At 43.9% G+C, this 24,791-nt stretch overlaps 1 protein-coding gene across 1 annotated transcript in view; it reads right to left on the reverse strand.

Moving 5' to 3' along the window:
- Positions 1 to 24,791, reverse strand: part of LOC127020368 (multiple epidermal growth factor-like domains protein 6) — a 205,022-nt gene that overhangs the window by 37,704 nt on the left and 142,527 nt on the right. The window contains exons 8-21 of the mRNA XM_050902882.1: positions 24,132 to 24,254; positions 20,265 to 20,387; positions 17,510 to 17,647; positions 15,362 to 15,484; positions 14,657 to 14,779; positions 13,530 to 13,682; positions 10,824 to 10,955; positions 8,428 to 8,556; positions 7,944 to 8,072; positions 6,990 to 7,124; positions 5,847 to 5,981; positions 5,274 to 5,399; positions 3,420 to 3,551; positions 2,356 to 2,484 (exon numbers count right to left, since the gene is read on the reverse strand). Of these exons, the coding sequence (XP_050758839.1) occupies positions 2,356 to 2,484; positions 3,420 to 3,551; positions 5,274 to 5,399; positions 5,847 to 5,981; positions 6,990 to 7,124; positions 7,944 to 8,072; positions 8,428 to 8,556; positions 10,824 to 10,955; positions 13,530 to 13,682; positions 14,657 to 14,779; positions 15,362 to 15,484; positions 17,510 to 17,647; positions 20,265 to 20,387; positions 24,132 to 24,254 (1,830 nt within the window). The remainder of the gene's footprint in view (positions 1 to 2,355; positions 2,485 to 3,419; positions 3,552 to 5,273; positions 5,400 to 5,846; positions 5,982 to 6,989; positions 7,125 to 7,943; positions 8,073 to 8,427; positions 8,557 to 10,823; positions 10,956 to 13,529; positions 13,683 to 14,656; positions 14,780 to 15,361; positions 15,485 to 17,509; positions 17,648 to 20,264; positions 20,388 to 24,131; positions 24,255 to 24,791) is intronic.

Consider the following 24,791-nt stretch of genomic DNA (forward strand, 5'->3'; position numbering starts at 1 on the left):
TTAAATATAGAGATATTGCTTCTGTCTCAAGAAGCTCCTGAGTGACAAATTGATGGAACCTGGGGAAACATATGAGGAATTACCTATATGCCTGGTTTTATCCTCTTAAGGCATCTGCTATTGACCTCTGTTAGAGACAGATTAGTGGAGATCATGGGCCTCTGGTAAGACCATGGTGCATTTTTGTTGTTAATAAATAGAGGACCCTAAATCTTCCTGATTTTGCTTCTGTTATGTACATGTGGAGCCTGGCCTTAAAAAAAGATTCATGAAGAAAAAGTGTGGATATAAAACTGGATAAAGAAAACCAATACGGAAACTTTTATGCCACAAGCCAAGTATACATCAATCCTATCACTCGCATGAGCTCTTAATATTAAAAATAGCCGTTGAGTCCAAAACAAGTCTGAAAATAACCTTTCTGGAATCCAAATTAGGGAAACTATCTAACCCCAATGAAACCTGAGAGCCCTGCGACGTGCTGGGCAGACCGGAGGCAGTACAGCCTGGAGGTCTTCCGGGAGGGAATTATCAGGAAAAATAATTTCTGGTTTTGCAAATTCCCCGCGTTGACAAAGTGGCAACTTACTCCATTCGCAGTGTTTCCCAGTGAATCCCGGCTCACAGAAGCAGGAGCCAGTGACCGGATCGCAGCTACCGTCGCTGTTATTGCAGACACACATGTTTTCACAGCGCTGTCCCCAACGGCCACTATTGCAAGCTGTAATGTAAAGCAGTATTTACATTGAGAATCAACTTCGAGCTCGGCTAACGGATTATTTTACATCTAAATGAGAAAACAGAAAAGATGCAAAATGGCTCCTTAAGATACAAGCTTATCTTGATATAAGCTCTGGACTAGACTTTCAGCTGCAGCATGGGGCACAAATCAATGGAAATAAATACAATTTTTGCTGATTTATTTCAGCTGAAAGTAGGAGTCCGTAGGCAGATATTACGCCATCCACATAAAACTAATCATTCATCGTCAATCCATATCAATCCATCCACAGTCACAAACGCATAATTTCATGGAAATAAAATATCAGGTATTGACTCACTTAGCAAAAATCTGCATAACCAGAATAGCTAATGGGTAAAACGAGAGAGATTTGTGAGCATCCTCCATATTTTCCTCAAAATACTGGGAAATGCAACGTGGACACAGACAGAGAAATCTCACAATCTTTGTTAAAGCAACTTACTGCTTTCATTCTAAAAATCACGTAACACTGACATGATTACGACAATGTACCACACCATCTCCTGCCTTTCTTGTAAGGATAAAGATGAAAGTGCCAATTAGGGCAACAGAAACCTGGTTTTGGAGTTGGGCATCTGTTTCATGCCTGATCTGCAATAGTTGGAAGAGCTGCCTTACTGAGACATCTCTGCAAAACAACTTTTCTCTTATCTTATCCTGAATAGAAATAAAAGCTTTTTTTGCTGTGGTCTCTTAATTCTTTAGACAGCCTAGGGAGTTACAGAAAGCTATCTAAATGGCTCTACACATTACCAACTGGTTTGATTTTTAAAATACACATATTGGTGGAAACTTCAGATTTTCCCAGAGTTTTCTTCAGTACTGAGCCTGAGAAGCCAGGTCCAAAACTTACTGCTGTCAGCACTGGCAATTAATTTATATGATTCTATGTATTTAAGACCAAGTTTAGAAAGAGGTTTGTATTCTGTTGGCTTTTTGCAAGGGGATCATAACGAATCAAGCAGAAAAGACGTGAAAACAGGAAAAGGAACGAATCAAGCAGGATGGCTTAACATTTATATGGTGCTATCCAAAAAGGGCAAATCTGCACTCTTACACAGCCATCAATATGGAGAGCGATGCTAAAGTCAACAGAAGGACGCTCTGCTCTTCCAGAGAACAGAATTTCTCCCAGCATTTATATTCACAAGTTAAGAAGTGACCTTAAGACACACGACTGTACATGCCACTCACTTGTTGAATAAATCTCCCCTAAACAAAATGAAAAATTGAGAATTAATCTTGAAACTAATCTGCGCTGAAAATGAAAAACAAAACTGTCTGTCAGTCAAAACGCTGACAGGACAGATGGTATTGGGCAAAGGGATCCATAGTGTTGAAATAAGAGCTTATATCAATACTTTGCGCTTCATCAGCCATCTATTTCAATACTTTGAACCTAGATAATTAAGGATTATAATCACCCAGGCTGTGCAAACCCATAAACACACAATTTCAGAAGCAATAAGATTAGCAAAAGTATATTAAAAAACTTTAATAGACTAAGAACAAACAGAGCTGGTTCTTACGTTTGCAGTTAAGTCCCTGGGAGATACTGTGTGCCCTGTGGAACGAATACGCATTTGACTTACGGTGTTTGCAGTCGTGGCCAGTCCAGCCCGGGGGACATGTGCACTCTCCGGTGACGTGGTGACACTGAGCACTGCTGCTACAGCTGCATAACAGCAGGCAATTTTGTCCGTAGTAACCATCGGGGCAGGCTGAAAACAGATGAACAGACTGCAATTTCACCTAGGTAATAACTCAGGCACAGACTGATCTTTTCAAACAAGACAGCAACAGCTTGCCCCCTAAAACATGCATTAGCTGAATCAAAAAATCAAAACGGCAAAACGAAAGAAACAATTGCAATTTGTACACTAGGCGTCTGGGGCTGAGTCCTGTAAAGCGGGAATAGCTTGAGTGACTTTCGGGTACTTCTCCTGCACATCAGGATCAATCAGAGGAGGAAAAAAAGAGTGCTGAGCAAACCTTCGTCAAAAGCGGTTTTGTGACTAACAAGGAGAAAAAAATATGCCAGCACTGAGGTGTTGCACGAAGCAGGGCTGTCCCCGAGAGCCTGTCTATGCCAGCACAACAGCCATACCCAAGCAGCCTTTAATACCCATAGGCCGGGTAAGGAGTCATGCCACGGCAGGACAGACCAGTTGCTTGAGCATACTCCCATGGTCTCTGGTGGATCTGCAGAGCCAGCACTGATACTATTTCTTCATCCTCACTACTATTTAATCCTGAGTTAGCTACATCAAGCAGCATTGCTGCAAACATAACCCAAGAGTGATGCCATAGGGGCCAATTGGTCAGCACCTCTTGCCAAGCAACCAGAATTACAATGCAAGTACTGTGGCTATTAAACATTCTATTTCTAAGTATATATTGCCATAAATTAGGTCTAATGATGACATCGATTTGGCATGCAGTTTAGCTTGTCATCTGCATTTATCTGTAATCTCCCTCCAGTAAATTATGTCAAATCCAACCTGAGGAATTCCTGAAGCCAAGGGTACTTTATCTTGGATCGGTGCGTCTAACATAACAAGCATCTCACAAAACAGCAAGAAGATAGAAATCAAACCATAACCTGAATTTTCAAACCGACTTTCTTTTCAGGGGGAAGGCTGATGTGAGGACTTACACGCAGAGCAGGATGCCCCGATGTAGCCAGGGGGACAGTCGCAGGCTCCAGTTTCTCTGTTGCACTGTCCCCCGTTGGCGCAGGGCTCACAGGAAGACTGGCAGTCTGGTCCCCACCGGCCGGCCGGGCAATCTAGGAAAAAAAGGACACGAGGTGTCCCCAGTGCCATTTTCTGTTTCAGGGCAGTTATAGATTTCTGCTGTTACCTTGAAGAATTCAAAAATAATAGTAAAACTAAGCTGGATAAAGGATTGTTATATTATCTCTACAGACCTACAGCGCTGTCACAGTAAATCTTCTGAAAGAGTCAACACGCCTCTGTACTGCAGCACGCGAGAACACTTCTAAAGAGAGACCCAAAGGCTCTCTTCCAACTTCCACTGTGGTGCATCCGTTTATTGGTTTGGTTTCTGATACAGTAATGTCAGGAGTATTTGGACATATCTGAAAAATTAATTATTGCACTCAGCAAAGGAAATCCCAGAGGAGAGTAATCTGCAGGCAGATGCAGGAGGGGAGGGCTGCTATCGTATTTTTGCTGGGCTGAGTGGGGGTCAGCGATGGTCATCCAGTCCAGAGGGACTGGATGTGAGGTGGAGCCCAGGTCTCCATACAGCTCCACCACCTTCATCAGGTTCCTGCTCTGTGGAGCGATAAGCCACAACCTGGGCCCACGCAGGGCAGATGCTCCTCAGGCGTGCAATAGCCAGAGCTCTGCAAGTGGCAGAGGGGCATCCCGTGGCCCCTTGGTAGTTCAGTGTCCCTGCGACTTTTTTCATCCCTTTACTTAATTACCCACAATAACGCTCTCCTTTTTAATTCCTTCCTCTGTTCCAGGTCCTTCACTTGCTGGTTCCACAATAGCTGTCTTTGGCCAAGGCCCTTCAACAGCTCCTGAGGCACACTGTGGGCATATGGCAGCACAGTCCCACGCTCTACGCTGGGACTCAGAGCTGCTGCAATGCCCCAGCATCTCTGCCCAACTTGTATAAACCCAGCCCAGCATACAAATCACTATTATTAATTGGAGCGGAGAGACAAGTCAGTGTAACTGAATCACGCTCCCTCCTTTTGTCCTGATTTTGGCTGGGACAGAGTTAACTCTCTTCTTAGTAGCTGGTACAGTGCTGGGTTTTGGATTTAGTGTGAGAATGATGTTGATAACACGCTGATGTTTTAGCTGTTGCTAAGTAGCGCTTATCTTAAGCCAAGGACTTTTCAGTTTCCCATGCTCTGCCAGCAAGCAGGTGGGCAAGGAGCTGGGAGGGAGCATGGCCGGGGCAGCTGACCTGAACTAGCCAAAGGGTATTCCATACCATGGAACGTCATGCCCAGTATATAAACTGGGGGGAGTTGGCTGGGAGGCGCAGATCGTGGCTCAGGAACTAACTGGGCATCGGTCAGCGGGTGGTGAGCAATTGCATTGTGCATCACTGTTTTTTTTTTCTTTTTCACTCCTTCCTTTTTTTGTTATAGTCCTTTTCATTACTATTATTCTATTTCATTATTACTATTGTTAGTAATGTATTTTACTTTAGTTATTAAACTGTTCTTATCTCAACCCATGAGTTTTACTTTTTTTTTTTTCCTTTCCTCCTCCTCACCCCACTGGGAAGGGGAAGGGGGAAGCGGCTGCGTGGTGCTGAGTTGCTGGCTGGGGTTAAACCACGACACCTTTACAAGCAATCCCACGTGGTGGATGTCCTATGTTCTGCACCAAGACTTAGCCTCTACCCATTCTGCAAATGAAGCCTATTGCATTGCAGCAGTTTCGGTGGGAAACAGAATAATTCCACTTCTTATCGTGTCTGTCAAAGCCAGACACTCACTACCCTAGCCCAACATCTAACACACCTTGCTCACACGTAGCACCAGTCTTCCCAGCTGGGCAAATACACTGCCCCGTCTTCGGATCGCATGGTGCTCCTCCACAGCTGCACCTCTGCCTGCAGCTCACCCCAAAGCTCCCAGGCTGACAGGCTGGTCAAAAGAAACCCAAAGACACAATTAGTATAACGAAGCATTTTGAAGACACTAGAAGGCACCACCACCAGCAATTTTAAACTGAGCTGTGCTGGTACAAAGTGATCTATGTTAGCATCAGTGTCTCAGCGATCGGTGGTCTGTAATTAACTGCAACAGAGCTCTAGAAAATCTGTGCCTGAAGCTTCAAAAGGCACTACAGTTACCTGGACAAACATTAGTTTTAGTAAGTGGCCTCAGCCTTGTGCCTCGACCTTCGCGAGCAGAGTGACACAGCAGTTGCCAGGCTCCAAATACCCGTTTGGCTTCAGTGGGGAACTGCCAACTCGCACCAACAACAAATGTACCCTTTTATTTGCAACTTGTATATCTGAAGGTAAGTTCCCTGAACAAGCTTTCCCATCCAAAGTATACCTCCCAGGGAAAGATGCAGTGAGTACCTACATAAATGGCATTTTTCTCCATGAAACCCAGGTGGACACGGATGTTTGCAGACTCCTGTCTCATGATCACACAAAACATCAGCAGGACAGTTACACCTCAGTTTGCAACCAGCCCCGTAAAAGCCAGGCGTGCACTCTGGAAAATGCAAGTAGACACAGAACACGTATTAAAAAAAGGAAGAGTTAAGAAAACCGAACAAAAGTCAGAAAATAATTTGGCAGAAAGTGGCAGAAAATGTATTCTAATGTACGTTTTTAGAGGTGCTGATAACGAAGTGTAAATACTTACTAAACACTTGCATGGACATTTCAAAGAGGTTACTGCTTAAATACAACCCAGAAACAGAGTGGCAGAATACTTAAGGATATATTCAATTACAGCCATCACAGAATTACTCTTCTTATCTGTCTGTACCTTCTGCTGCTCTCTGCCTTGGTGCAAAGCCAGTGCTGGGCGAGGGATGCTCTCCCCCAGAACGAGCACATCACCAAGAATGCTGAAGATATTAAATACCCTCCCTATTATTCTCCACCAACCCCCCCAGAACTAGTGTCATAAATCCGACACGTTCCTGCCTGCCCAGAGAGGAATCTGAAGGGAGAATCTTTATTGCGTTACTCCATTACTGTCTGGAGAGGGCTACTGAGACATGCAAACATGAATGTGGAATACAATTCTCTTTGAACTACCCCCAAAAACTACAAAGAATAAGTTGAATTCAAAGACCTGCAAATCTGAAGGAAAAATAGCATTACTGAAACCATTTACAAATAACCCTGCTGCCATAAAACTCAGTTTTTGCCACTTATTTAGTGCCTGTGCGGAAAAAGAACAAAAGAGAAAACTCCCACAATCTTCATTATTTAGGGCTGTATTAGAATTTGGTTTCTAGATTTCTGTTGTCATTTGATCAGGCTAAAACTCCTGCATTCTGAAGCTGTATTCCCCTTGATGTCCCTGTAAGCCCTGTGATAGCAGGCACTCATGGCGTATGCTGTATGAAAAACCACAGACAAAATAATTAGCAGAATATGAATATATTAGTAGCAGCAGCAGCCGAAAAAAGCAGATGGGAGGAAGAATGAGAAATAATGCTAGGACAAAGGAATAAGCAGACAGAGGGAATCCGGCCTTCTATTATACCTTTCTGACACTTTTTGCCGTGATAACCAGGCTTGCAGGTGCAAGTCCCGTTCCTTGCGTTGCATTCCAGCGTGTGCTCTTTCACGCACTGACACTCCTCTGAGCAGCCAGCTCCGAAGGCCCACCTGGGACAGGCTGCAGCCAGATGAAAAGGAATCATTAGCTCTGTAATTATGCATAAGTTATTTGAAATTGCACACTGCTGCAGAATGCAACTGCTGCAAAAAGCAAAACATTCATTTTACTTTCAGCAAACACATCCACATTCCTATGACAGTGCCTATTAATGTGTGGGTGTGTAAAATATAGTTTACATGATTCCTATATTAAGTAATTCATTTCGTTTCAAGCAATATGTGGTGAATGCAAGAACCAGAAATGTTTCAAAGCAAACTTAGTTAAGTTTCTGAATGAAAAAATATTTGGATACACTCCAAGACAAAAGCTTTTATGAAAAAAAAAAAACAAACCACCCACACAACTATTTTTCAATATTGCTTAGATATTACGAACAAAACCTGTAAGTGCAAAGAAACTTGACCACCAATTTTGCTACATTTTTGTTTTGACATTTCGCCCTCATCCTGCCCCAGCCAGCCCTGCTCAGCTCCCACTCCAACCGTATCGGCAGCCACTAACTGGCTCCAGCCAGACTTTAACCTCATCAACAAGCCTAACATTAACCTGCCTATCCCAACCCAACCCTACCTATAGTCCTCACCTTTGTGTATCAGTAAATCTCAGTCCTTATGGCAAAGATTATTTGCTAGAGGAAAAGATTAATGAAGTTTCTGGGGCTTCCCGGCACGCATCAAAAGTCACATCCTCCCACTACTCCCAGCTCACGGCAGAACCCAAAGCCTCGCTCATTTTATATGCGATGTGGAATCTTTTTAAGACTGTTATGTTGTGCATGTGTTAAATAAAGAGATCTGAAAAATTATGGGGACTTACTAAGATGGCAGAAACGCCCGTAGAGCCCAGGGTCACACAGGCAGGCTCCATAGAGTCTGTGGCAATAGCCGTTGTTGGCACAGTTGCACGGTTTGTTACAGTTCTTCCCAAAGAGGCCTTTCGGGCAACCTTTTGAGTGCACAAACACAGCAAGGCATCAGCTGTTAAGCGTTAAAACACCAACACCAAGTCAGCTCTCTTTTAGTTGGTGCTACAGAAAAGACCACGCTGACTTGTCGCTGATTTGGGGCTCTGCGCAGCCCGTCCTTACAAGGCACTTGCTTTTTCTCACCCTCCGTCTTGCTTATTATTTAAACAAAAGTCACTGCAAGGCAAACCGCAGGGTTGTAGTACATCTCGCACAATGGAGACTGTTCTCATTCGGGCCCCTAAGATTTACCACGCACAATTACATCTAGATAGAAACCAGGGGAAAGAAGTGGTGAGGTTTCAGGCACAGCCGGAAAGACGAGGGGAACCGTACCGTCTTCACAGAGCTTGCCGTGCACGCCGGGCGGGCAGCGGCACTGCCCCGTGACGGGGTCGCAGGAGCCTCCGTTCTGGCACTTGCAAACGCTGGCACAGCCTCTGCCGTACGTCCCAGGGGAGCAAGCTGTGGAGAAAGCAGGGAAGATGAACGGGCCAAGAAATCCTTTCCCTCTGCTAGAAATGAAGCGAAATAAGACTCCAGTCATCCAAACTGAGCAAGGAAAGACTCCCTTTAGTCAAGCGGGCTCCAAACAAAGTCATATTCTTTTTATATAAGGTAATACACATGCATCTAATATTTACTAGATAATTTTAAAAGGACACCTGAATTAAGCAAGCTTACTTATGTGAAGTACTATGCAACGTACCCAAATTCTCCCCTGCATATGCTCCCCTCCACACAATGCAGGAGGCTCAAAAAACATTGCCTATAAAGTGCAAAGCTTAAAAATCAGAGCACAGTTTTGAATATTTGGAGATAACTATTTTAAACATCTGGGGTTTTTTTCCTCCCAAATACTATTATAAAAATAACATTGTGCTTTTCTCACATAGTTTCTTAAATTCCCCAGATGATCATGGCAGAAATAGATCCACTACGGCACGGGATCCTTTCCTAAAGCCCTCATCGCTCCAGTGCAAAAAGAAATTGTAAAATGAAGCCTTGCTCCACTGTTTGCAGCCTGAGCTAGCTGAGTAAATACAGTTGCTGGAGTCATCTGACTTAACTGACATTTTATCAATGTACATTAAGAAACTTGACATTTCACATCAATTTCTATTCGGCTTCTTTGGTGCATTATTGTGAAAGATGTCCCTGCCCATGGCAGGGCGGTTGGACTAGATGATCTTTAAAGGTCCCTTCCAACCCAAACCATTCTGTGAATCTGTGATTATTACAGAAATTTAGTTCCAGTTTTCTCAACTCTTTAGCTTACCCTAAACCCATGAACTATGCTGTATATTAAGAAAGCGAGAGAAAAGAGTGAAAGCAATCACCAATGGCTACTTCATACAGATTATATATTGTATTTATCACTGTCAATGCCTACTTCATCGGACTGCAGGTTTGGCTCACTAACACAGTCCCATTAAAGTTCTTTAAATTCCAGAGGCGAATTCCACCAGATTACATGCATGGATATCTACTGTAAATATAGAGCAAAAATATCATTATTTATGAAGTGAACTAAAGAATTTGTATCATCCTGTCTCGAAATTTTTATCCTGAACCACTAGCGCACCATGAATAGCAGTAAGAATATCCTAACTTGATAGCTTGAACTGTCTTAGGTAGACTAGAAATTATCATTTTAATCCTTTTCATTTCTATTCTCGCAGCTGTCCCCAGTGTCTACAAACCAAACCCACGATCAGTCTCCCAAAATAACTACAGGAAGACTGTTGGTTTCAATCATTTGCTGTTTTTTCTATATTTCTGTCCTTGTGATGATGCCTCCTAAACAATCTTGATGGTGATTAACCTGAGGATTGCTGTCTACCGATGCTAAGTAATAATTCTTCATCATCTATTTGTCTCATCAGTGATGCACAGACTTTCTGAGTATGATGGGCCATCACGCCATACACCATGAAATGGAGGGACCCATCCCAAACGCGGAGAGAGACTGCTGTGTGAAGTCTCAGACAAGCTACACAAGTTTTGCTGAACTGCAGATGAAGTCGCCGCTCTATCTTTCCAGTTGGTTTTGACACATACTTCTGAACCAGAAATATCTTCTGCCAGGAGGCAGGAATAAGAAGACTTAGAAAGCTATTACAAAGGGCACCGGCTGAGTTGGCAAGAGAATTCTGAAAAATACAATTTCCAATGTTAAAAATTAACCATCCCAAGAAAATTATGTTAATAATAAAAAGAATGATAAGAAAAAAAACAGGCCCAAGTTTACCAACACAAGGAGGGCGAATAAAAAAAAAAAAAAAAAAGGCAATGTCTTGGGATGCTATCAAAAAAATCAAGTTTAGCATCTATGTCCACCCAGATTGTCACACCACCTGCCAGGACAGACTTCTGAAAGTCAGCGAGGCAAGTTGTGCAGCAAAGCACGGCAGGCAAACGTTGGCACTTTTCAGCAGCAGAGTGAATAGGAATGAACACCAACACAAACACTTGGGAAGGGGTACTGTACGGTACTGCACTGGAGGGCAGAAACCTCGCTGTTTGAGGGTTCGTATTGTATATTGTAGCATTCCTTACTATTTGTATTTAATGTGCCACATTACAATAAAATCTTGATCTGCTGTGAGGCAGCTGTGCTCCTTACAGAGCTTTAGAGATTAAAAGTACAACAGGTTATTCCTATTTCCTACCTATCTGCAGTGTCACAGCACTAGGACAAAGTCCCCACCTTTCAAACACACTGTACTCACTTTCATTACAGATAATGCCGGTCCACCCAGGTGAGCAAACACAGCCGCTGTGTTCACTGTTACATCTGCCTCCGTTCAGACAATCCTCACAGCTCAAGCTACAGTCATTGCCGAAAGTGTTATCAAGGCAAACTGAAAGGAAAAAAATACAGAAGGTTTAGCGAGCATCCAGATAAAACACGTTCACAAGCTCTTACCTAACGTTCCAGATGCACCAGTGTAAAAAGGAACCTGCACAACACTGACAGTCTGAAAAAAAAGCATTCACGTTGTTACCGTTAATGTTGGTAGCGTTGCAAATACCACTGATTCATCGCAAAAGACAGTCCCAAATGGAGATTCCCAAATCTTCCTCTTCAAATTTTACAGTCTAAATAAAAGGAAAGCTGGGACTTTAGCTGGAATTTACTCCCTTAAATGCTGTAATTCCCCAAAGAACACTTAAAGCTACTTTTTAAAAGCAAATATTTTGCCTTCAGAAAAAGTGAATTTGCACCTAATGCTTGATAGCATTGTATATAATTAAAAGTATTTCTTGGGAGAGAATCTCCTTTTCTCCTTGCTAGGCTATCCTTTTTGTTCCTCTATTGCAGTAGGTAGATGTGGTGCTGTTTAAGCATAGTTCAGTGAATATTTTTAACAGCATAGTTTGAGTGTTATTCTAGGAAAACAAAGCATAATACATAGTTATCACTTCCTTTTTTCTTCATGGATATGAAAAAACGGGTTAGTGTTTATGGGAAACCTTACATGAAAATGCATTCCTCCCTCACGTTCCCCACCCTCCTTTTCTCCCTTGCACCCGCAGACATGCGCACGCTCATGTTCCCTCTTTGTGGGGTCTATTGAGAAAGGCATAGAAAATAAATGTTACTCTCTGCTAAAATACCTCGGTGACATTAAGATCCTATCCACACGGTCAGTTTATTGCCTTCGAGGCTTTATGGCTGTGGCTGGAGGTTTTTTGGAAGGGGATTTTGAACACCACCTGAAAGTGAACTGGCAGATTATTTCAGCTAACAGTAAGTCAGCAGGCTGGTTGCTTTTCACCAGCAATTTTCTATGTGAGGCCAGATTTCCTCTAGGTCTCAGCACCCAACTGTTCCTTTTTCTGAAGCTGAAAAAATGGCTAAGCTTTCAGAGACATTCAGAATCCCAGTGCTCCCACTTAGAGCAGGTTACAAATTCATACTTCAGGAGAAGAACACATATTACCATTAAAACTGTCACGCTTCTACATTAAAAAGTCATTCAATCTATAGAAAATAGTTAATTACTTAACACCAGCTTATTGTTTAAAGCTGTATTTTTATAATATAGATAACAGCACAAAAATATGTCTGAAAGTATAAGGAATAAATCAACATTTGGGAGGTAAACGAAACCATTAAGAGTTTCATTCCTCCATCACCTTTTCCTACAAACCCTCATGTGCTGCTAAGCCTCAGCTTTAGAAAAAGTGCAGATGCTCAGCTATGACTGATAATTCCCAAATTTATGTGCCTAAACATAAATAAAACATGCAAAAACTGGTCAATAAATATTTGATTGTGGTTTCTAGGCCTGATAATTTTGCCTGTGGTTATCTCATTTATCAGTTTCCCAATTGGTTATCAGTGTCGTCGAGTTCGGCTGGATGCTATGCGATTTGGGAGGTCTTACCAGTTTTGTTCATAAAAATAAGTTAATTTTTTATTAAAGCCAAGACCAGTTCCTGATTTTTGCCTGTAGGGCACAGTCCTCGCATGAGTAATTAGAGCTCATACAAAACTCACAGGACATAACACAACAAAAATAAGAAATATCATTCTTCCCTGGTGACCCACCAGCACACACTGCGCTCATCAGAAAGAAAGCACAGGGTTTCAACTCATAATGCTCTTTAAGTGGTGAAGTTTCCACCTTGAGGTGGAAAGACTAAAGTCATGCAAAGTCCAGGTGGGGTGCAAAGCAGCTTTGCACCCACTCCTGTGACTCCGGGTGCTCATGCGCTCTGTTTGCCACCGGTTGTGCCAAGCCCTCGGCCAGCCTGAGCTCTACGTGGATGGGTCCGTGCTTTTCCTGGAGAACGTGCCCAAAGCATCAAAAGAGACCTGAATCTCCAGAGGGTTGTTTTTTCAACAGACAAGAATGCAAATATCTTAAGCAAAAAACCTCCAATTATTATAAAAGGGCTTGTAAACAGGCACACATGCCCCCACACTCCCCTTCCCTAGCTCAAGGAGAAAGGGAGCGTTTCCCAAAGGCTTGTTCCCAGCAGAACAGTTTCGGTGGATTTTGTGCATTGCAGTAACCCACGCAATCCTCTCGCCCCTGGGATGAAGAGGATCTCTCTGCCTGTTCCCTCCGGGGCTTTGTGCAGACACCCTGTTTTTCCAAGAAGCCTCCCATCCCCTGCTTGCTGTGCTGCTCACTTTTCCCATGCCTCCCTCCGCATTCCTCCCCGCCGCATCCAGGCAGCAACAGCCGCGAGCGAGGAGCCTCCCTCTTCCCCAAACATGTCCCATTTGGGATCGGACACGCAGCAATGCCTCCTCCCTGCTGGCGTGGAGGACAGGCAGAAAGCAGGATTAACGCTCATCCCTCCCCTGCTCCTCCTGACAGCTTAAGCCCGGCCAGCCCAGCATCACTCTCACCCCAAATCCTCTTTCCAAGACTACTCCCCCAGTTTGCTGTGAGGGCAAAAAGTGACGCTTGTTCACTCACCGACCCTGTGCACCAGGGTGAGCTCTCCTCGCGGGTCTTCATCCTCGTAGAGGGCACCGAGCGTGTAGCGAAGGAGCTGGGGGGGACCTCTGAACTGCAGCCCCGGAGCCCCGGCGAACCCCGCTGCCTCCTCCACATCCACCTCCTCCCCACCTAGGGCTGACACACACGCACGTGCCATCAGGACCTGGCCCTGAGTCTTCCTCCGCGACACCTTCCTCTCATTTACATCTTTTTTTTTTTTTTTTTTTTAAATTATGCTGGTAGATTTTCCAGCTACACCCCTGTGCAGTCTGCACAGCAGTCACAGCTGATTCATTTTCTCATCTGTATTTATAAACAGAGTTTCTGCTATCCAAAAAAGAGAAAATGGTGGTGGTGGGGGAAAAAAAAAAATCTTTCTCTTTCCTTTCTTCTGGAAATAAACTCTGGTCCTGGAGAGTCCAAAAAAAATTAAACGGCGAGTTTAATTTTCCTCACTTGAAGTTTGAGATTATTTTTAGTTAATGAAGGTCATTACTCTAGCTCATTTTGGAGATGACAAATATAGAGTGAGGCTGGCTGTCCAATTTATTTTCAGAAAAACTAAAATTTGAGCCTTAAAATGATGGGAAATCAGTTGGCTTCCTTTTTGGAGTTGGTTAAAATATCAAACTCTGCCCAAGGTTTAGCAGGTTCTAAACTTGGTTATAAAATTAAGTTGCTAGGCTAAACTCTGTACTGGTTACACTGGCAGAAATCCAGGATCACACCATTGACTTCAGTGGAAAACTTGCCTTGGTTCATCAAAGCAGAATCTGGCTACTTTTTTTCCACAGGATGTTAAACTTCATCAAATAGTGCAAGAAAACTGTCAAAATAGTATTTATTTCTAAAACATGAGGTTTAGGTTTTCAAACATGTCCAGGGGATTTAAGTGTTCATCTCCCATTAATCTTTGGCAAAACCCGTTACTTGAGGATGAACTTGGGATCCATGCGTTGCACGTAGCTCTACCCTGGCCACATTCAGAGATGGCTCAAGTTGGGCTCCCAAAATCCCAGGATCTGTGAAAATCCCAGTTCCAAATTCACATTTTAAATCACTGGGAAATACTTAATGGCCTTCAAGATATAAAAATAACTTACCGATGCAGGACCATCTGTTAACACTGAGCCTGTAACCCTCCTTACATGCACATTCGTACGACCCCAGAGAATTAACACAGAAATGGTCGCAGTTGCCATTATCAAGATGACATTCGTCCATGTCTAGAAAAACCAGATATAAATGCTGATTAGGTGCAAGTACCTCTGCTTGGAGAGTGCACTCTGTGCCTGGCTGCATCTGAAAAATTATTCTGCACATAAGAAAACCTGATTTTCTTAGTACTTTGGGGCTTTCTGTTTCTCACTAGTATTGGAGATATTAAAACATTTCAGGGCAACATGGAATAGATTATTTCACCTGTTTTTGTCTCAAGTGAAAACAGCTGCTTTAAGCTGTTAAGCTCAGTTGATCCTTTGGTTATTTTGAGGGCTCTCCTTTTGTAGAAGTAGTCTTTAACACACATCAATATACAGTGTCCACGGAGAGAGGAGGAAAAGTTCCTCTCTGCTGGCTCGTCTCCCACAGCCCCGCTTCTCCATGCTGGATGCTGGGTTATTACTGTATTCCAGTCTCACAAAGTGGAAATTACACATTTGTAAAACCTTATCAGCAAAGCTGGCACACGGTCACTGATTCTCTTATTAGCGAAATGCCCACAAAGCCCTGGGATGAGCTTTGACAGCATTTCTTCTTCCCGCTGTCGTGCTTAGTTAGACTGAGCCACCGGTACCCAAAGGACTCACCGTCGCAGGCGCAGCCGTCGGCGTTCAGCTGGAACCCCGCTTTGCAGGCACACTCGTAGCCGCCTGCATAGTTGATGCAGAACTGGGAGCAGCAGGACTCTCCGGTCTCACACTCGTCCAGCTCTGCGAGGAAGGGGCAGCTCGTTCAGCCCTTGGACACGGTCTGAGCCGCTGCCACGGTTTTGCTCGGTAGCTACTGCGCTTATCAGCACACGCCTTTCTCTGTCTCCTCTCCCTTCACCCACATAAAACACCGTCCGAATCCCGACAGCGGCTGTCTTCTACCTAATCCCACAGCACCCAACACCCTCCACGTCCTGGGAGAGGCAGCCTTTCTGCAAGTCTGAGCTGCCACGAGGTGATTTACAAAACAGACAACAACTAGGTCTCACCAGCCCACAAACACCATCTATTTAACAGTAATCTATATTTAACCATTTGGACTTTTTTACGTTCAACCTTGGCCTGCTAGGTGCAATTGTAGTTTTTGATAACTAACTGCCCATTGCCTCATCCTGCCCTGTGTCCATCTGGAAATTGGTATCATTGACACCGCTGTTCTGGTGATTAGATACCAGAATCGAGCTGTTATCTTTTCACTGCAGGCTCTCAGCTGATCTCAGCTCTTGCAGCCTGCTGAGCAGGTCGGTGGCCATTCAAGGGCCACCTTGTCAACGCTGAGTCTGCAAAATGCTTTTGAACGTTACTCAGACAAGCAGCCGCAGATGAGAAAGGTCAGTGTCTCAATTAACCTTGGAAGGAGTACCAACATTATTAGGAAACACCGACAGGAGAAAGAGGAGAAAGAAAATGTAATTAATCAATTGAGGTGAGGAGGTCAGCATGAAAATGATTAATGCAGGTTATCTGAACACGGAGTGTTTTCCAGAAATGTCACAAGCCGAGCTCCTCTGCAGTACATCAGACGATGCCTTGCTCTGGGGTCTAGCAACAGCCCCTTGTCTGTGTAGCAATGTGAAATGTGCATCCAACAAAAAGGAGATTTTTGCTGTTAAGAGCAGCTTTTCCTGTCCTCAGCCTTGCCAAACCCTTCCCCGGTGTTCTCAGTTCCCTCGCTGTGTCCAGAGTAACTGCTTCCCTCTGAAATCTCCATCAGCAGGTCACTGAGCTGGGGCGCGGGCAGGAGGCTGCTCTGCCTCCTCTCATCCGTACACAAACAAGACTGCGTAACCCATCCTACCCCTGTGAGGCTCTGGGTCCAAATCTGCCTCCCTGACCTTCTTTTCTTTTGCTTTTTAAGCTCCAGCATCAACCGCCCTTCCAGACCTCAGTGCTTCCCTCCTCCCCTGCTCCTTCCTCTCTCCTGCACTTGGCTTTTTTTGTTGCAAGACTCTTCTTGTCTGTAAATGCCTCTCACATTCACCAGAGCTCCTGCTCCCTACCTCTCCTCATGTCTTACTATACTGCTCTGTGATGCCTGCTTCCCCCCCGCCCTTCTTGGCTATTCTTTAAAATTTTAATGGCATAGTGACAGCAAGCCTAAACCAGAATCAGATACAGTTTGCATAGCAAAAGCCGTAAACAACAACAACAATAAAAAATCATATTGTAAAATCGTTTAAAACATGACAGAATTTTTAAGCTCTTCTCTCAAAATAAAAAGAAATCTAACTCTATTGCTTTCACTTCCTAAGTGAGACTTCTCACAGCCAGAAGTGCAATCTCATCACTGAGCAAATCTGATGGAAATACAGCAACTTCCATAACACAAAGTGGAATTTGCGCATGAAGCACTTCAGAACAGCAGTGCTACCGCTCCCAGGCAGAGCCGACCCTCTTCCCAGCCACCGGCTGAGGAAGGGAAGGAAAAAAGTCAGGCCAGCGATGCTTGGGCTGGACACAATGAGATACGGCCACGGCAACTGGTGATGCACCAAAGTGTCATCCTCCATTTGGAAGGCAGAACTCCTTCCCCTCGTTAATTAATAATCCCAGCAAACACGCAGAGCACGGCAAGCTGGAGCAGCAGCTGAGGAAGCGCCAGAGGACAGTATTAATTAAAACTTGTAGAAGAAGGGAAGGGGACAGGAAGGTATTTACTTGAGCGACAGCTCTCCTGCAGGCCCCCCTTGCAGAGGGACCAGCCACACCTCCTCCAGCAGAGATGCAGCATTCGCCGTGAATTACCTGCGCACGTTTTGCCGTCAAAATCGAGGCGATAGCCGTCGTCGCAGGAGCAGCGCGGCCCCGCAGTCGTGTGCTCGCAGTGGTGAGAGCAGCCACCGTTGTTGTCCTGGCAGCTATCAACAATTTCCATTTCGATGCCTTGCGGAGAAATAAATCAAAAGGATGTTAAAAAGCAAGCAGAGGGGGAGAGTCACTGGAGAATAAGCCTTCTGTAAAAAAGCATCCATAAGCCGACTGCTGTAGCAGGAAATATAAACTCAGCTCCCACACACTCGAGAAGAGCACGTTTTGGAGTCACTGAACTCTGGGTATTTGTCTCCTTGTGTCATAACAGTGGATGTTCTCGACTTCAGTAACGTGAAGCCGGCTCACCATTTCAGCAGTCTGCCTGCTACGGGAGCATTCGCAGGTTCCCCGAGATTTATGCTTTGTTTGAACACAATGGCAAGTTCTGCCCTTGCCCCAGAGGAGGAAAGGAACCATCTGAGGAACCCAGGTGGTCCATCTCAACCCAGACTGCTTATGCTTTCCAAAAAGCAGCTTTTAGTTTTGTATGCGAATGGGAAAGAGTTGGATTCTGAAACATCCGCCAAACACAAATGCCTTAAAATTTTCATAGCAGAGTCCTGTTGGCGAGCCTGACACCTCACCACAAAGCAAAACAATCCGCAGGTTTTGACCCTTGGACGTCCCTTCAAGGGGGCACACAGCAGCTCCTCTGCTGAGACTCTGTCCCCCTACAATTAAGACAGGGTGGTGGTACGATGCCGTCGCCAGCCCCCTTCACCCTGACAGACCACCCCACCCTCCTGCACTCGGTTGCGATGGACAGTCCTCACAACATTTTGGCCAGGTCCAGTGGAAACCCTCATAGAGGAAAGGGAACATCTGCCCATCTAATTTCCACCAAGGTACTTCATTAAATGATTTCTTTAGGATGAAAAGAAAATATAAAGTCAGTTATAAAGTTTCTCTTGAAGAATTAGCTGGATTGTCTTGTTACAGAGCTATTTAGAGAGGAATTAATTTCCCATACTACGTAGGAGAATTGAGAAACACCCTCCCTAAAGGAACCATCATACTTCCAGAAACACCCCAGCTCAGAGTGGTGGCCATCAGATCTGGTACAGAAGGACGGCATTCCCCCACCGCCGCAGCTCACGGACACATCTGTGTCGCTGGCTCTGATCCCTTTTTGCGCCCCAGGGAGCAACCTGCCTGCTGACAAGAAATGCAAGTCTAGCTGGAAGAGGGTATAAATTAGGAGAACATATATTGAGGGCTACATCTCATGCATAGTATGATTATTTACACCAGGGAGAAGAAATCTAGTCTCCTGTCCAGTGTGTTAAGCTGCGATTTAGGAAACCCAGCCATCAAATGCAGAATCTGACTTTATACACTGTCTTCTTTATTTACTTTGTCTCAGTTCTTCATCAGTAAAACTGGAATAACAGCTCTTCCCTATGCCACTGGGGAAATGAAAGAATAAACAAAGATTGTAAATTGCTCAAACACTGGGATAATCCTGATCATAAATACATGCAGAATGTTTTTATTTTTATTGTTTGCTCTGTAATATTGTACATAAGGCACAGAGAGTCACCATCCCCTGAGATTTGCTGAACATTGAGAAAAAATACTATCAGAAAATCACAATGAAATCTAACTGGTCTAAACCACTTTTTTATCCCCATAACAGATCATTTCATAACTACACATTAATTGCATTTCCTTCACCACTGCACTACTCACAGTTCCCCATCACCTATGACATAATTCTCCAGGATGTCTCTCACATGATTGGTTTTTGTTTTTAATGTATGTTAATGCTTTGAAACCGATTTTCATCCTTATTAAGTATTTCTTACACACACATTCTTAAAGAAAGCATTCATTCTCTGGCAGGCAGCATATTTTCCTAAGGAAATTCTGCTGAAAGTTCTTGCACAGTATTATTAGACTGAACGATCTTTGCCCACCTCTTTGCTAAAACAGGTCATGCTTTTGTCTGCATTCCAGTGAGCTTATGTTAGGTCCATAACAACACCAACTCTTCCAACATCACCTCCTTTATTAATCTAAATTTGCCCTCACGGACAGCCCAGGGATCACCTATCAACTAACGGCGCTGGGAGTCAGTCCCCTTCTCACGAAAAGTAGCGTTGATTAAGAAACCCCGCTGACAAGAGGTAAGTATGTGAGGGAAGACAACAGGGCTCAGCATCGTTTTCGTTTGGGAAATTTTACTTGTTCAAATATTTTTTTCATGGGCAATCTTGCTTTTTTCCTTTTTTTTTTTTTTTTTTAAAGCATCTACTTAACAGTGCCAATAATCTCAGGAGAAACATAAGTAAACCTAGACAGATAAAGACAAGAGCAGAACATCATGTTGGTTTTCTTTTGCATCAGATCCAGCACATAAAAAAATGGGAGGAGAAGGGCAGGAATGAATACATTTCATAGAATAGCAATATTTTGGTAGCTCTGCAATAGAATTCACCAGACTCTGAAGATAAACCAACAGGGCTATTTGCTCTTTGAAATGCCGTAATTAAGGTCTGTGAACACAGGCTTAGGAATGTATCAACCTGCAAAACCAGCAGTAGCAGAAGATGAAGAAAATAGTATTAAGCTTGAGCTTTTGCATACGTTTATCTTGCTGGGAGTGCTAATCCAACTGAATTAAAAGTGAAGCATAGCAGTTTGCAGATAAGATAGCCTGAAATGCATAGCTGTAAAAAGCGTCACTTACGGTAGCACTGCTTTCCATCAGCCCCCAGCTCGAAGCCGGGATTACAGACACAGGTGAAGGATCCCAGAGTGTTCACACAACGATGAGCACACCTGGCTCTCCCTTCTGCACACTCATCAATGTCTATGAAGCAGAGAGAGAGGCAAAGACATTCACTTGGATATTAAAATAAAAAAATAATATTGCTCTACAGGTACACGGCTGTATTTCCGAACATCCACTGAAAAGAGCATCCTGATGTTAGTCTACAAATGACAGCATCTGATGAATCCAGGAACACTGAATTCACAACATTATTCTCCAAAAGAATCTTTTTTTTTAAAGACCGTTGACCTTGAACCTCTCAGTGTGAGTATTTACAATATCAAACATTATATTTGCAGCATCAGCCAAAGCAACTTGTTTATTATTCCTGTAAAAAGAGCAATGGCAAAAGTAGTCACCTGAAGAACTCAGAAGAAAGTCCTATCTTCCGGTACCCTAAAATGATCACTAGGTCCTCAATGCCATTATATTTAAATTAATGGAGCAGGAAATAGCTGATTATTTTCTGAATGTCAAATGATTTGGATTAAGTGGTGGCTGGGTTTCAGCAGGTACGATGGAGACAGATCTTCTCTGTCACATCCCTGAATCCTGCAGCTGCTTCTACAGAAGTCCAGCAGGGAGGCACCTACTCTAATCAGAGGAGTTTCACCCCACCTTTAAGAAAAGAAAAAAGAGCTGTAGGTGGGGAGACTGTTCTTCACCCAGTCCTCTGTCAAGCAGTCTGTTCCTCAGCTTTACACTCGCTAGTCTGTATTGTGGAGTTAAATGTCACCAAAGGCATCCATCTTCCTAAAAACTTAGTGGAAAAGCACGAAAATATTTTTAAGGAATAATAATTGGGAAAAAAACCAACAAAAGCTTACACTAAATACCGCTCCTGTGGAGCACAGCTGCAGAAAACACCAGCCTCCTTGCAAAGACTGGCATTATCTTACATGCGGCAAACCCCTAACCGACCTCCTCCTCCTTCTCTTGTTCTAACATTTCACTTGTAAAATACAGATTATTCATCGCAACAATCCTGGGTCAGTCTCTTGCACACAGGAGAGAACAGTCTGGTGTGCAGCTCCTCACCTTTTACCACAGCAAACCACCTTCTAACAGGTTTTTTCCTCCGTATGTGCTGTAACCAGTGCCGTACTCATCGCCCTTTGTACTTGAACACAAGTAGCTTTACAAATGCAATCAGCCTACTTGCAAAAAGAGGCCCCAGGCAGTGCAAACACCACACACCGACTCATGAAAATTTCAGGATAAATGACAGCTTCTCTGAAGCAGCCATGTGAGTAGCTGCTGTTTAGAATAAAATGGGTTATTTCTCCTTTTTCTGTAATTAATTGTCTCTTTGCAAGTAGAGTATGTTGGCAAATGCTGTAAATGTTCTTTTCTCTTTTTCTGCTTTTTCAAACACAAAAATAAAAAGCTGGAAAACTGAAGCACAGCCACCATCCTGCACATGTTTCTCTGTATCTTGTAAATACAGCTAATAGCTAAAGTATGACACTTTAGTTGCCCTCTGTCTCCTAGCTCGGTTTCCAGAGTCAAATACCAGCTTGAATTTTGCAAAAGACATTGAATAATTTCTAGGAGAAAAAACAATAATTGTATATCCATGGTAAGACATGATGCTTAATGATTCAAAAGACTGTTGCCATGAGGTCAGGAAGAAAATTTATTCCAATACATAACATTGCAAGTTACCTAGTGCTTTAGTTTATACATAAATTAACAGAATTGTCAACGTGTATCCGAGATAAAACAAGTAACATGCTGACCCTAGTTTTAAACCCACTGCTGTTTCCATCTATTAATCATCAGTGAAGTGTCTACGCTACTTGAAAATACTTTGATTTTTCAGTAACCTCACTCATAAGTAATCCCAGTAAGAGAGGGGAATCACTGAGGTGTGCAATGCTACTCACAGAAGGGCTTACAGGCAACTGAGTAAAATACTTGTGGTGGGTTGACCCTGGCTGGACACCAGGTGCCCACCAAAGCCGCTCCATCGCTCCCCTCCTCAGCTGGACAGGGGAGAGAAAATACAACGAAAGGCTCACAGGTCGAGATAAGGACAGGGAGAGATCACTCAGCAGTTATCGTCATGGGCAAAACAGACTCGACTTGGGGAAAAAAATAATTTACTTTATTACCAGTCAAATCAGAGTAGGATAATGAGAAATAAAACCAAAGCTTAAAAACACCTTCCCCCCACCCCTCCCTTCTTCCCGGGCTTAACTTCACTCCCGATTTTCTCTACCTCCTCCCCACCAGCAGCGCAGGGGGACGGGGAATGGGGGTTTGGGTCAGTTCATCACACTTTGTCTCTGCCGCTCCTTCCTCCTCAGGGAGAGGACTCCTCACACTCTTCCCCTGCTCCAGCGTGGGGTCCCTCCCACGGGAGACAGTCCTCCACGAACTTCTCCAACGTGAGTCCTTCCCATGGGCTGCAGTTCCTCATGAACTGCTCCAGCGTGGGTCCCTTCCACGGGGTCACAAGCCCTGCCAGCAAACCTGCTCCAGCCTGGGCTCCTCTCTCCACGGGGCCACAGCTCCTGCCAGGAGCCTGCTCCAGCGCGGGCTTCCCACGGGGTCCCAGCCTCCTTGGGGCATCCCCCTGCTCCGGCGTGGGGTCCTCTCTCCAGGGGCTGCAGGTGGAGATCTGCTCCACCGTGGACCTCCATGGGCTGCCGGGGGACAGCCTGCCTCACCATGGTCTTCCCCACAGGCTGCAGGGGAATCTCTGCTCCGGCGCCTGGAGCACCTCCTCCCCCTCCTTCTTCCCCGACCTTGGTGTCTGCAGAGCTGTTGCTCTCACATCTTCTCACTCCTCTCTCTGCTGCAGGTTTTCTTTTCAGCAGTCTTTTTCCCCTTCTGAAATCTGTTACCCCAGAGGCACTACCACCATCGCTGATGGGCTCGGCCTTGGCCAGCGGCGGGTCCATCTTGGAGCCGGCTGGCATTGGCTCCATCGGACATGGGTGAAGCCACCTCTGTAGCTCCCCTGCTGTCAAAACCTTGCCACGCAAACCCCATACAATACTCAAGGTCGGAAGTATTTTGCAAAGCACCCAGCACCCTCTATACATAAGACCACTATTTAAATATTGGCAAAATTTTGGCCAAATTTTCAAAAGGAGGACTTTAAAATTAGTGTCTGAATATGTACCCTGATCCTGACAAGGCTGTTAAAAATCTGCGCACCATGAAGTCCACAAGTGCTTTTTACTTCATAAAACCGATAAACTATCTAGTTTCCAAGCATCATATTGAAAGAGAAAAGCAGGTATTTTGATCTCTAATTCCCCCACATTTCGGGTCAGAAATACTTCAGATCCTTTTGAAAATCCCAGACTAAATACAGGATTTTAGAATTCAACTTTTTAAGCTCCTCTCTTTGGAAACCTTACACTTCATGATTTCTTCCTTCACAGTAGTTTCTCTATTAATATGGAAACAGTTCTCCAGCTAAAAAGCCCTTTGAATTCTAAATAGGTTTTCAGTGACCTGGTTCTGAGTGTTACTTGAACCAATTTTCCAGGAGCTGTATCTGGGGCGTTATTTTAAAGGGACCCTACAAGAATAACACTACAGCATCTACAAATCCAATTGCTAGAAAGCATGACTTAAGAGATCACAGAGTAATTTTCGTTACTAAAATGGTCCTTCAAGACTATTGGCTGACATAAATATCACAGAGAGAAACGCTGTTTCAAAATGCATACATATATTTGTATAACGTATTCCTTTCCATTCAAAGCTCAGTAAGCCAGAGCGCTGATTAATATCTTTCTTCCCAATAAACAGTCCATAGTTTCTTACCTAAACAGGACTTTTTGTCTGCAGAAAGATAATGCCCTGGATGACACTCGCATTTTGCAATTCCTCTCTCATTTTGACAGATTTGTGAGCATCCTCCATTCCCACTTGTGCAGGGGTCTATCACTGAAACCAATTAGAGCACACTGTCAACTTAAAGGTCACGGTTTTGTCTGAAAATAGTCTTACCTGCCATCGTTACAACCAACAACGAAGATTACTGTAGCTGTAAGAGATTACACTGAAAGAAAAAATATTTGACAGAATTTGGTGTATAGTAAAGCCGTTGTTTTTCTGTATGCTATTTTCTCTGTTGCTGGACAGCATTTTTCATAGAGCAGCAACGATGCTTTAAACAGCGGGAAACTGGGCTCGTATTACACCTTGGAAGTAGGACAAGAAAAGTACAGTTTATTCTTATTTTGCTGTAACTGAGCAGATTTCAAGAGTTGCTCTAAACAATAGCAATTAGCACTCCAATATGTGTGAACCCATAAACACATACAACGGTGGAGTTCGCCACGGAACAATGTGTATTTAAAGGTCTCTAGAGGAAATAAATGCTGAAGAGCTCCCAAAGACCTCCTTCAGTCTAAAAACATATGCCATTCATGTTGTACATCAAGATTTTTTTCTTTTCTTGAACAATAACATACCATTTCA

Source organism: Gymnogyps californianus, chromosome 10 (genome assembly GCF_018139145.2).
Source record: "Gymnogyps californianus isolate 813 chromosome 10, ASM1813914v2, whole genome shotgun sequence".
Lineage (NCBI taxonomy): Eukaryota > Metazoa > Chordata > Aves > Accipitriformes > Cathartidae > Gymnogyps > Gymnogyps californianus.